Below are 14,017 nucleotides of genomic sequence, written 5' to 3'. Positions count from 1 at the left end.
GTCTAGTTGTGAGGGGGTAATGAGGTATGACTGACGGAGGCTGTATCCAGTCTAGTTGTGAGGGGGTAATGAGGTATGACTGACGGAGGCTGTATCCAGTCTAGTTGTGAGGGGGTAATGAGGTTTAACTGACAGAGGCTGTATCCAGTCTAGTTGTGAGGGGGTAATGAGGTATGATTGACAGAGGCTGTATCCAGTCCAGTAATGATGTATGATATGTCATCTCTGACAGAGGATATAAAGAGTTAATAAGTCAGGAGACTGTTCTGCATCTGAAGAAGTTCACACAAATGTCAGGTCACCTTTGGACTGGTGTCCTGGTGTTTTTATGCCATGTTGGCTGCACAACTAAAACTGTCCGATTAGTACTACTCCCTCTGTGTGTGTGTGTCGGTTTGTAAGTGTGTGCGTGCGTGTTTGTGTGTAAGCGAGGATCACAGCCCGGCTCATGGCCCCAGTGTTCGGTGACCTTAGGTAGATCATGTTTCTCGTGTCCCACTTACGATTTGTGAGGCGCCACGTGAGGCTGGGTCATCCTCAGCTGCTGCACATTCTCCCAAGCTGCGAGAGAGAGAGGTGAGAGAGAGACACACAGATGAGAGAGACGTGAGAGAGAGAGACACAGATGAGAGAGACGTGAGAGAGAGAGAGAGAGAGAGAGAGAGAGAGAGAGAGAGAGAGAGAGAGAGAGAGAGAGAGAGAGAGAGAGAGAGAGAGAGAGAGAGAGAGAGAGAGAGAGAGAGAGAGAGAGAGAGAGAGAGAGAGACGAGGGAGACACAGGAGTGAAGACACACACACATTGTCACGCTATACATATCCGGTATAACATGACAGGGAAAGGTTACAGACATATACACACAGGACAAAAACACACACTGGAGTGTGAATACATACTTTGCTGAGTTGTGTGCTGCTTTGCTTCCTAAAGAGAGCGAGAGAGAGAGCAAGAGAGAAATTAAAGACACACACACACACACAGACAGACACAGACAGACACACAGACACAGACAGTCCTACCTTAGGGTTATAGGGGAAGCGCTGGGCCTGACTCCCTCCTGAGGGTTGCTGGGATGGCCAGGAATGGGTCATGTCCTGGGGGGAGGAAGTTTAGAGGTCAGAGGTCACAGAGATGGATAGACTTTACCAAGCTTACAGAGAAGCATCTGCACACACACACACACACTCTGCAGTATTAGAATGAGAGTCTTCTGGGGGTTGACTCATAGTACAGGCTGCAGTGCCCTGTGAGGAAATCTTGACCAAGAGAAGGTATCTGCCACTAGAGGGGGTGTTGTGGTATTTCTCATGACTCATTCTAAAACATGCCACTAGAGGGAGTGTTGTGGTATTTATTATGACTCATTCAAATCCAATCAAATTGTATTGGTCACATACACATGTTTAGCAGATGTTATTGCTGGTGTAGCGAAATGCTTGATTACTCAGGTTACAGATTACTCTCCACTTCCCTGCTTAATGCCTGGACCACATCACTATGGGCTTTAGCCATTGAACTTAACCTAGCTTTAGACCAATGTGTGATTGGTTATGTCCTAACTCTAACCCTTGACCTGAAAGACATGAGGGTGATGAGAGTGCTGAGGGGTGATGAGAGTGCTGAGGGGCGATGAGAGGGCTGAGGGGTGATGAGAGGGCTGAGGGGTGATGAGAGGGCTGAGGGGTGATGAGAGGACTGAGGGGTGATGAGAGTGCTGAGGGGTGATGAGAGGGCTGAGGGGTGATGCGAGGGGTGAGAAGAGGGCTGAGGGGTGATGAGAGTGCTGAGCGGTGATGAGAGGACTGAGGGGTGATGAGAGGGGTGAGGGGTGATGAGAGGGGTGAGAAGAGGGCTGAGGGGTGATGAGAGTGCTGAGGGGTGATGAGAGGACTGAGGGGTGATGAGAGGGGTGAGAAGAGGGCTGAAGGGTGATGAGAGGGCTGAGGGGTGAGAAGAGGGCTGAGGGGTGAGAAGAGGGCTGAGGGGTGATGAGAGTGCAGACAGACAGACAGACAGACAGACAGACAGACAGACAGACAGACAGACAGACAGACAGACAGACAGACAGACAGACAGACAGACAGACAGACAGACAGACAGACAGACAGACAGACAGACAGACAGACAGACAGACAGACAGACAGACAGACAGACAGACAGACAGACAGACAGACCATGGACAATGTGTGTGTGAATTCAAAGGTGTAATGATACAGCCGATACACAGTGTGAAACAGGTTCTTACTCTATTGTGGCTGTGATGTGTTTTGAGAGACAACCTGTCACTTCCTGACACTTTGGGTGTATTGTACATCCACTCCTGTGTGTTTTGTGCATATTTGTGTGTGTGTGAGCATGTGTATGCCTGTGCATGTGGGTATGTGCACGTGTGTGTGTGCGTGTGTTTGCGACAATGTCCCTGAAGCATTGGTCTGCCAGAGGAAGGAAAGGGTTTGTGATGATCGGGGTGATAATCGTCGGGGTGATAATCATCGGAGTGATTATAAGACAGGATAGTACACTGTACACTGTCTGTTCTATCTGAATACAGGAGCCCAGCGCTGAAGAGGAAGCCAGCCGGCCAGCTACAGAGGGAGATCTGGCACTACACTGTCTGTTCTATCTGAATACAGGAACCCAGCGCTGAAGAGGAAGCCAACCGGCCAGCTACAGAGGGAGATCTGGCACTACACTGTCTGTTCTATCTGAATACAGGAGCCCAGCGCTGAAGAGGAAGCCAGCCGGCCAGCTACAGAGGGAGATCTGGCACTACACTGTCTGTTCTATCTGAATACAGGAACCCAGCGCTGAAGAGGAAGCCAACCGGCCAGCTACAGAGGGAGATCTGGCACTACACTGTCTGTTCTATCTGAATACAGGAGCCCAGCGCTGAAGAGGAAGCCAGCCGGCCAGCTACAGAGGGAGATCTGGCACTACACTGTCTGTTCTATCTGAATACAGGAGCCCAGCGCTGAAGAGGAAGCCAGCCGGCCAGCTACAGAGGGAGATCTGGCACTACACTGTCTGTTCTATCTGAATACAGGAGCCCAGCGCTGAAGAGGAAGCCAGCCGGCCAGCTACAGAGGGAGATCTGGCACTACACTGTCTGTTCTATCTGAATACAGGAGCCCAGCGCTGAAGAGGAAGTCAACCGGCCAGCTACAGAGGGAGATCTGGCACTACACTGTCTGTTCTATCTGAATACAGGAGCCCAGCGCTGAAGAGGAAGCCAGCCGGCCAGCTACAGAGGGAGATCTGGCACTACACTGTCTTTGCTCCAGTCCTCATCACATACAACTGATTAGATTGTCTGACAAAAACAAAACATGTTAGGAGAAGTTATTTAGTATGAATCAATAATTCATGGCAGAAAGAAGTTTGTTTGTCTGTGTGCCAAGTCCATGCTGACTTTTGCGTCACCATTGAACAGGAAACAGGCTCTGGAAAAGGTCAGGCCTTATCTGTTCTGATTTGGTGTGTGTGTGTATGTGTGTGTGTATCAGTTGTTGTGGGCCGTCTAGCTGTTTGGAGAAGGAGGAGGTGCTTTCTGTACATTTTAGTGTCCATGCATACCGGGATCTTTGACAGGTTTAGATACTCTAGATACTTTTTAAATGTAATTTGATTGGTGGATTCAAATAAAGTATTGAGAGAGAGAGATGGACATTTAGATAGAGATGTGTCAGAACAGCAGAGAGATGAACATAGATAGAGATGTGTCAGAACAGCAGAGTGATGAACACATAGATAGAGATGTGTCAGAACAGCAGAGTGATGAACATATAGATAGAGATGTGTCAGAACAGCAGAGTGATGAACACATAGATAGAGATCTGTCAGAACAGCAGAGTGATGAACACATAGATAGAGATCTGTCAGAACAGCAGAGTGATGAACATATAGATAGAGATCTGTCAGAACAGCAGAGTGATGAACACATAGATAGAGATGTGTCAGAACAGCAGAGTGATGAACACATAGATAGAGATGTGTCAGAACAGCAGAGTGATGAACATATAGATAGAGATGTGTCAGAACAGCAGAGTGATGAACATATAGATAGAGATGTGTCAGAACAGCAGAGTGATGAACATATAGATAGAGATGTGTCAGAACAGCAGAGTGATGAACATATAGATAGAGATGTGTCAGAACAGCAGAGTGATGAACATATAGATAGAGATGTGTCAGAACAGCAGAGTGATGAACATATAGATAGAGATGTGTCAGAACAGCAGAGTGATGAACATATAGATAGAGATGTGTCAGAACAGCAGAGTGATGAACATATAGATAGAGATGTGTCAGAACAGCAGAGTGATGAACATAGATAGAGATGTGTCAGAACAGCAGAGAGATGAACATAGATAGAGATGTGTCAGAACAGCAGAGAAATGGAGCTTCATTCCGCTCTAAGAAGCATGTCTCCTTTCATTCATTCAGTCTAACACACACTCACCCACACACACACACCCACACACACACACACACACACACACACACACACACACACACACACACACACACACACACACACACACACACACACACACACACACACACACACACACACACACACACACACACACACACACACACACACACACACACACACACACACACACACACACACACACACAATATAGTAAAGCTAAACTAAATCAAATTAAAGCATTTCATTTCCCTCTCTTCTCCATAAACACTTTCCCCACAACCCCGGAGGGCAAGTGTCCCTTCTCTCTACTCCTCCTTTCACTTCATTATCTCGCCTCTCCTCCCTCTCAGTCACCAAGGGCACCGATTCATCCCTCGTTCCTCATCCCTCCTCTCAAAACAACAAGCCTTCCCAGGAGAGTGAGCAGATAGATGGCAACACAGTGACTCGGGTCTGGTTTCAATAATGAACTATTTTCGCATAGAGGAACTATGTCACTGCCTACGTCAGGGGACTCTCCCAAAAAATCACGAGGCAGACATGCCAGAACGTCGCGATTCAAAACCTTTGTAGTGATTTTAGTTAAGGTAGTTGATGCAAACCAACCATTTACGAAATGCAGTCATCAAAAATAACCTTTGTGATCTCCATCCTGTTTGCTACTATTTAGTATTTTATTCAAGCTGATAAAGTAGTGACGTAGGCAGTGACATAGTGCCTCTATGACAACAGAGTTTATCATTAAAACCAGACCCTAGTCACTGTGTTGCTCTCTCTCTCCTCTCTCTCTCCTTCCTCTCTCTCTCTGATCTCCTACCACTCCCTATTTCTCTCTCTCCCTTCTCTTTTTCTCTCTTTCCTGTGTTTGTCTTCTGGCTAGGAACAGGTAGAATGGGAACCGCACAGTGAGACTTACTTTCAGAAAGCAGGCTACAATCAGACAGGCTACAGTCAGGCATTGCTCTGTTACAGTCAGACAAGCTACAGTCAGACATTGCTCTGTTACAGTCAGACAGGCTACAGTCAGGCATTGCTCTGTTACAGTCAGACAAGCTACAGTCAGGCATTGCTCTGTTACAGTCAGACAAGCTACAGTCAGACATTGCTCTGTTACAGTCAGACAGGCTACAGTCAGGCATTGCTCTGTTACAATCAGACAGGCTACAGTCAGGCATTGCTCTGTTACAATCAGACAAGCTACAGTCAGACATTGCTCTGTTACAACCAGACAGGCTACAGTCAGACAAGCTACAGTCAGACATTGCTCTGTTACAATCAGACAGGCTACAGTCAGGCATTGCTCTGTTACAGTCAGACATGCAACAGTCAGACAGGCAACAGTCAGACATTACTCTGTTACAGTCAGACAGGCTACAGTCAGACATTGCTCTGTTACAGTCAGACAGGCAAAAGTCAGACAGGAAAAAGTCAGGCATTGCTCTGTTACAGTCAGACAGGCAACAGTCAGGCATTGCTCTGTTACAGTCAGACAGGCTCCAATCAGACAGGCTACAGTCAGACAGGCTACAGTCAGACAGGCTACAGTCAGACAGGCTACAGTCAGACAGGCTACAGTCAGACATGTTCAGTTCAGAAAACAAAAACAACACATATTCCCCCAAATGCCTGTTACTAAAAGCCTCAGGGCAACCACCAATAAGAGGACAGGAGAGAGTGTAACGTATAATAACCACACACATTTGTTCCAGCCCAGCACTAACCCATCTGATTCAACTAGTGCAGAGCGGCGTAGATCAGTGCAGTAGTTATGGTAGTCCTGTAGGTTGAGAGTAGAAAGTAAACCATCTCTTACCCATAGAATATCTTTGGAACAGCCGTTACGCTCACTTCCTGTGACCTGTGTGAGCACAGACATTTTTTGAGAAAAGTCCTATAGATATAGAAGCATCCACTAAGGTACAGTATAACATCTACAGGGCTAAAAATATGAAGGTGTTGTGGAGGTCTATACCAATGATTAATATATACACTAGAAGACTGATAGGGGGTGCTGTGTTGAAGCCTCCATCTTGGCTCTCCCAAACCATCGGAAACAATATTCTGGAAGCTATAGAAATGCATGTATTATTGTCTACATTTGTTTTTGTCACAAATATTCTCCACTAATTTACCAAAAGTATGTGGACACCTGCTTGTCGAACATCTCATTCCAAAATCATGGGCATTAATATGGAGTCGTCGTCGTCCCCCCTGCTGCTATATAATAGCTTCCACTCTTCTGGGAAGCCTTTCCACTAAATGTTGGAACATTGCTGCGGGAACTTGCGTCCATTCAGCCACAAGAGCGTTAGTGAGATCGGGCACTGATGGGGCGATTAGGCCTGGAAGTGTGTCAGTGTTCGCAGTCGGTGTTCCGGTGTTCCAATTCATCCCAAAGGTGTTCGATGGGGTTGAGATCAGGGCTCTGTTCAGGTCAGTCAAGTTCTTCCACACCGATCTCGAAAAACCATTTTTGTATGGACTTCTCTTTGTACATGGGAGCATTGTCATGCTGAAACAGGAAAGGTCCTTCCTCAAACTGTTGCCACAAAGTTGAAAGCGTTAAGATTTCCCTTCACGTGGCTTCCAGAGGCAGTTTGGAACTCGGTAGTGAGTGTTGCTTCCAGAGGCAGTTTGGAACTCGGTAGAGAGTGTTGCTTCCAGAGGCAGTTTGGAACTCTGTAGAGAGTGTTGCTTCCAGAGGCAGTTTGGAACTCGGTAGTGAGTGTTGCTTCCAGAGGCAGTTTGGAACTCGGTAGTGAGTGTTGCTTCCAGAGGCAGTTTGGAACTCTGTAGAGAGTGTTGCTTCCAGAGGCAGTTTGAAACTCGGTAGTGAGTGTTGCTTCCAGAGGCAGTTTGGAACTCGGTAGAGAGTGTTGCTTCCAGAGGCAGTTTGGAACTCGGTAGTGAGTGTTGCTTCCAGAGGCAGTTTTGAACTCTGTAGAGAGTGTTGCTTCCAGAGGCAGTTTGGAACTCGGTAGTGAGTGTTGCTTCCAGAGGCAGTTTGGAACTCGGTAGAGAGTGTTGCTTCCAGAGGCAGTTTGGAACTCGGTAGTGAGTGTTGCTTCCAGAGGCAGTTTGGAACTCGGTAGTGAGTGTTGCTTCAAGAGGCAGTTTGGAACTCTGTAGAGAGTGTTGCTTCCAGAGGCAGTTTGGAACTCGGTAGTGAGTGTTGCTTCCAGAGGCAGTTTGGAACTCGGTAGTGAGTGTTGCTTCCAGAGGCAGTTTGGAACTCGGTAGAGTGTTGCTTCCAGAGGCAGTTTGGAACTCTGTAGAGAGTGTTGCTTCCAGAGGCAGTTTGGAACTCGGTAGTGAGTGTTGCTTCCAGAGGCAGTTTGGAACTCGGTAGAGAGTGTTGCTTCCAGAGGCAGTTTGGAACTCGGTAGAGAGTGTTGCTTCCAGAGGCAGTTTGGAACTCGGTAGTGAGTGTTGTTTCCAGAGGCAGTTTGGAACTCGGTAGAGAGTGTTGCTTCCAGAGGCAGTTTGGAACTCGGTAGTGAGTGTTGTTTCCAGAGGCAGTTTGGAACTTGGTAGAGAGTGTTGCTTCCAGAGGCAGTTTGGAACTCGGTAGAGTGTTGCTTCCAGAGGCAGTTTGGAACTCTGTAGAGAGTGTTGCTTCCAGAGGCAGTTTGGAACTCGGTAGTGAGTGTTGCTTCCAGAGGCAGTTTGGAACTCGGTAGAGAGTGTTGCTTCCAGAGGCAGTTTGGAACTCGGTAGAGAGTGTTGCTTCCAGAGGCAGTTTGGAACTCGGTAGTGAGTGTTGTTTCCAGAGGCAGTTTGGAACTTGGTAGAGAGTGTTGCTTCCAGAGGCAGTTTGGAACTCGGTAGTGAGTGTTGCAACCGAGGACAGTGCACTTCAGTGGTCCCGTTCTGTGTGGTCTAACACTTCGCGGCTGAGCCATTGTTTCTTCATTTCACAATAACATCACTTACACTTGACTGGGGCAGCTCTAGCAGGGCATATGTTTGGAGAGAGAGAGAGAGAGAGAGAGACACAGTGAGAATAGCCTTGCTATTGAGAAAGGTTGTCGCAGTCAGACATGGCTCTCAAGAGAAGACAGACTATGTGCTCACTCTCTAGTCCTTGTTACTGCCTCTCATATTCTGTGGGCACTGTTTTCTATGTAATCATTATCTATCTTCCAGATAATGAGGCTACAAATTGTATGAACTGACTAGTTGGAAAGGTGGCATCCTATGATGGTGCCACTTTGCAGATCACTGAGCTCTTCAGTAAGGCCACTCTACTGCCAGTGTTTGTCTATGGAGATTGCATGGCTGTGTGCTTGGTTTTATACACCTGTCAGCAACGGGTGTGGCTGAAATAGCCAAATCCACTCATTTGAAGGGGTGTCCATATACTTGTGTGTATAAATAGTGTATTACAGACACCTAATGCATAGTTTTAAGTTATATTATGTGAGCTAAACATAAAAAATTAAAATATAGATTTTTGTAAGTTCTAATGTTAAGTGAATTTTGTCCTTGAAACATTGAATTTAAGAATTCCATCCATTCCTATGGAGAACTGCTCCTTCTGGGGAATGCCAATATGGCCGACCGGTGGCTTCAGAGCCTCTCACTGGTGGCCAATACACAGCATTAGCAATCTAGGGTTTTTTACATCATTGGTCTATACAGTGGTGGTCTTTCAGTAACCAATGAGAATGCCTTGATAGATATAGATTGTGAAACCAAACCAGAGCATGTGACCCTACATCAAAATGACTCTTGCTCATCTGTTTGTTGTGTTTGGCCCAAGTAAAGCTAATCTGCACACACACACACACACACACACACACACACACACACACACACACACACACACACACACACACACACACACACACACACACACACACACACACACACACACACACACACACACACACACACACACACACACACACACACACACACACACACACACACACACACACACACACACACACACACACACACACACCTGTGAGGCAGAGCAATGCATGTCTGCCACCACCATTTCCTGTTCCAGATGCTGCATATAGAGACAGAGAGAAAAAGAAAGAATGAGATAAAGAGAGAGAGGGAGACTCAGTGAGCATAGCCTTGCTATTGAGAGAGGCCACTGTAGGCAGACCTGCCTCTCAAGAGAAGACAGGCTATGTGACTCTACACTCTACACTCTACACACACACACACACACACACACACACACACACACACACACACACACTGAGACACACACACACACACACACACACACACACACACACACACACACACACACACACACACACACACACACACACACACACACACACACACACACACACACACACACACACACACACACACACACACCTGTCTTTTCTGATGCTGATTAATGTCTGTGGTATAAATGATGCTGATGTGGTCTGTGGTATAATTGATGCTGATGTGTGTCTGTGGTATAAATGATGCTGATGTGGTCTGTGGTATAATTGATGCTGATGTGTGTCTGTGGTATAATTGATGCTGATGTGGTATAATTGATGCTGATGTGGTCTGTGGTATAATTGATGCTGATGTGGTATAATTGATGCTGATGTGTGTCTGTGGTATAAATGATGCTGATGTGGTATAATTGATGCTGATGTGGTATATTTGATTCTGATGTGTGTCTGTGGTATAATTGATGCTGATGTGGTATAATTGATGCTGATGTGGTCTGTGGTATAACTGATGCTGATGTGTGTCTGTGGTATAACTGATGCTGATGTGTGTCTGTGGTATAAATGATGCTGATGTGGTATAATTGATGCTGATGTGTGTCTGTGGTATAATTGATGCTGATGTGGTATAATTGATGCTGATGTGGTCTGTGGTATAACTGATGCCCAATTTGTAAGTCGCTCTGGATAAGAGCGTCTGCTAAATGACTTAAATGTAAATGTAAATGTAATGATGCTGATGTGTGTCTGTGGTATAAATGATGCTGATGTGGTCTGTGGTATAATTGATGCTGATGTGTGTCTGTGGTATAATTGATGCTGATGTGGTATAATTGATGCTGATGTGGTCTGTAGTATAATTGATGCTGATGTGGTATAATTGATGCTGATGTGTGTCTGTGGTATAATTGATTCTGATGTGGTATAATTGATTCTGATGTGGTATAATTGATGCTGATGTGGTATAATTGATGATGATGTGGTCTGTGGTATAATTGATTCTGATGTGGTATAATTGATGCTGATGTGGTATAATTGATGCTGATGTGGTCTGTGGTATAATTGATTCTGATGTGGTATAATTGATTCTGATGTGGTATAATTGATGCTGATGTGGTATAATTGATGCTGATGTGTGTCTGTGGTATAAATTATGCTGATGTGGTATAATTGATGCTGATGTGGTATAATTGATGCTGATGTGGTATAATTGATGCTGATGTAGTCTGTGGTATAATTGATGCTAATGTGTGTCTGTGGTATAAATTATGCTGATGTGGTATAATTTATGCTGATGTGGTATAATTGATGCTGATGTGGTCTGTGGTATAATTGATGCTGATGTGGTCTGTGGTATAATTGATGCTGATGTGGTATAATTGATACTGATGTGGTCTGTGGTATAATTGATGCTGATGTGGTCTGTGGTATAATTGATGCTGATGTGGTATAACTGATGCTGATGTGGTATAATTGATGCTGATGTGGTCTGTGGTATAACTGATGCTGATGTGTGTCTGTGGTATAACTGATGCTGATGTGTGTCTGTGGTATAAATGATGCTGATGTGGTATAATTGATGCTGATGTGTGTCTGTGGTATAATTGATGCTGATGTGGTATAATTGATGCTGATGTGGTCTGTGGTATAACTGATGCCCAATTTGTAAGTCGCTCTGGATAAGAGCGTCTGCTAAATGACTTAAATGTAAATGTAAATGTGCACACTGCCCACAAAATGAGATGGAAACTGAGCTGCACTTCCTAACCTCCTGCCAAATGTATGACAATATTTGAGACACATATTTCCCACAGATTACACAGACCCACAAAGAATTAAAAAACAAGCCCAATTTTGATAAACTCCCATATCTACTGGGTGAAATACCACAATGTGCCATCACAGCAGCAAGATTTGTGACCTGTTGCCACAAGAAAAGGGCAAGAACAAACACCATTGTAAATACAACCCATATTTATAGTTAATGTATTTCCCTTATGTACATCGTTACGACACTGTTTTTACACATAATATGACATTTGAAATGTCTTTATTCCTTTGGAACTTGTGAGTGTAATGTTTACTGTTGTTTAATTGTTATTATTTATTTATCTGTACTTCTCTCTAACCCCCTTTACTGCCTCTCTCTGTCCTTCTCTCTAACCCCCTTTACTGCCTCTCTCTGTCCTTCTCTCTAACCCCCTTTTACTGCCTCCCTCTGTCCTTCTCTCTAACCCCTTTTACTGCCTCCCTCTGTCCTTCTATCTAACCCCCTTTATTGCCTCCCTCTGTCCTTCTCTCTAACCCCCTTTACTGCCTCCCTCTGTCCTTCTCTCTAACCCCTTTACTGCCTCCCTCTGTCCTTCTCTCTAACCCCCTTTACTGCCTCCCTCTGTCCTTCTCTCTAACCCCTTTACTGCCTCCCTCTGTCCTTCTCTCTAACCCCTTTACTGCCTTCCTCTGTCCTTCTCTCTAACCCCCTTTACTGCCTCCCTCTGTCCTTCTCTCTAACCCCCTTTACTAGCCTCTCTAACTCTGTGGGCACTGTGTTCTATGTACTCTCTCTCTCTCTCTCTCTCTCTCTCTCTCTCTCTCTCTCTCTCTCTCTCTCTCTCTCTCTCTCTCTCTCTCTCTCTCTCTCTCTCTCTCTCTCTATGAGTAACTTCACTGTCTGACTGCGTAATCAGCGCAGCACTGGCAAGAAGGTGTGATGTGTGTGTACGTGCAGCCCTGTCATCGAACACAATGCTGAAAGTGTAGCCATAGTAGACTAAGTGTCGTTGTGCATAATGCATTTCTCACATCTATTAACAGTAGCATCAGCAGCCTACAGTAATGGTGGTGCAACTCTCCAGACACACACCGTGGTCTCCAGTGCCCAAACCAACCACAACCCATCACAACACCTGCAAACAAACAGCATGCAAGCCAACTCTTCACCCACCACCTGTGACCTACAGCGTCAATAGGCGGAGGTGACAGATTCACCAGGATCAACTTGCAGTGCGACTTGATTTGAAAATCTTTCTAAATTTCTACCGTTCCTTTCTATATTTAGAACAGAGCATGCTTGGATCTAAACCGAAAACAAAAGGTTGCGCTTGGCCTGTCAACGACGGAAATTGGTTTAACCGTCACTAACCACAAGTGTCCTAAACTGATTTTCCATCTCATCGTGACAATGCAGTCTACTGTATAAATCAATATAACATTTCAAACCATTTTAATTGTTGCTTTGTATTTGCAATACATCCGACACTAGCTTTGTGCATTAAGCATATTTCATCGTTAATTTTGTTTTCAAATGAAAGGTTGTCTAGTTAAATAAAGGTTAAATATATGAAATATGTTTTTGAAATAATAATTTGCAAATGAGAAATGAAATGCAATAGCCGTCCATTTAAAAAAATATAAAAGTTCCAATAAATTATATTAGACTACAAAATAGTAAGTTCCGCTTCAAGTTAAACAAAGAAAAGCAAAACAACGTAATGTATCTCTTCTCACCTGAGATGCGCAACGAATCAGTGAACACACGATGGAAAGTTTTCCCGTGCCGCGGAGGACTGTAGGCATGTTTGGTCACTGGTCCTCTCCATCCGTTCATCTCACAGAAGACGCACCGTGCAAGCACAAATCGGTACAAATGCCAAACATCCCCGTTCTACCGCCAGAGAGCGAACAGCGTCACCAGCTCAACTGGAGAGAGTCACGGATTCGGTGTCGTCTTGGGAGTGAACGAGCGTGCGTGCGCTGTGCGTGGGCGTACCAGAGGATTCGCATGACAGAGCTCCGCGCTAGAAAACATGGCATACACATATGTTCAGGCATGAAGTTCAAACATAGGCGATGAGCGCTGTTATATCAGCCACTGACTAGCCCGCTGACCAGGCTGCCCCTACACACCGACATCAATGACCCACACGCACAAACGGAAACAATGTCGCGCACACTCCTCCTTATGCGTTTTTGAATGGTCGCACGGCGTAGTGCACAATTCACCGTGCACTCAATGTACAATCTCTACAGAAGTGACTTTCTGTTCAATTGTTGTTTCGCGCTCTTCGCATCCTGCCAGTAAATGCGCATGTAATCATTAGCGCTAATGCACTCTGCTGGAGTCGCTGTCTGCAACACTGAGGCGGCACGGCGGCGGGTCTGTGTTGTGTGGAGTTTGTGTTGTTCTAATGAAATATGACTCATGTTCGTGCCCTAGATCCCGCTGGCAGAAAAATAGAGAGAGAGAGGGATGGGTGGAGAGAGATGGACAGAGGTGAAAGGAGGATCGGGTTTAAATGGAGATGGATTAACAACAGCAGAGACCAAATAGATTTAAAGCAACCCTTAACAAGGAAGGTGACACAAATCCCCAGGACCGCCCTATTGCTCCTC

At 45.5% G+C, this 14,017-nt stretch overlaps 1 protein-coding gene across 3 annotated transcripts in view; it reads right to left on the bottom strand.

Moving 5' to 3' along the window:
• The window catches only part of LOC124044188 (AF4/FMR2 family member 3-like), a 40,653-nt gene extending 26,900 nt beyond the window's left edge, over positions 1 to 13,753 (bottom strand). Inside the window, exons 1-6 of one of the 3 annotated variants that reach the window (XM_046363713.1) lie at positions 13,133 to 13,753; positions 9,400 to 9,450; positions 6,247 to 6,291; positions 1,018 to 1,092; positions 895 to 922; positions 504 to 561 (exon numbers count right to left, since the gene is read on the bottom strand). In XM_046363713.1, the coding sequence (XP_046219669.1) occupies positions 504 to 561; positions 895 to 922; positions 1,018 to 1,092; positions 6,247 to 6,291; positions 9,400 to 9,450; positions 13,133 to 13,201 (326 nt within the window). In that variant the 5' untranslated portion in view covers positions 13,202 to 13,753. The remainder of the gene's footprint in view (positions 1 to 503; positions 562 to 894; positions 923 to 1,017; positions 1,093 to 6,246; positions 6,292 to 9,399; positions 9,451 to 13,132) is intronic. The other 2 variants (XM_046363714.1, XM_046363715.1) reach the window with 2 other exon arrangements.
• Positions 13,754 to 14,017: the final 264 nt, after the last annotated feature.

Source organism: Oncorhynchus gorbuscha, linkage group LG09 (genome assembly GCF_021184085.1).
Source record: "Oncorhynchus gorbuscha isolate QuinsamMale2020 ecotype Even-year linkage group LG09, OgorEven_v1.0, whole genome shotgun sequence".
Classification (NCBI taxonomy): Eukaryota; Metazoa; Chordata; class Actinopteri; order Salmoniformes; family Salmonidae; genus Oncorhynchus; species Oncorhynchus gorbuscha.
The sequence above is the reverse complement of the archived record's forward strand: the minus strand, read 5'-3'. Positions and strand labels throughout refer to the sequence as shown.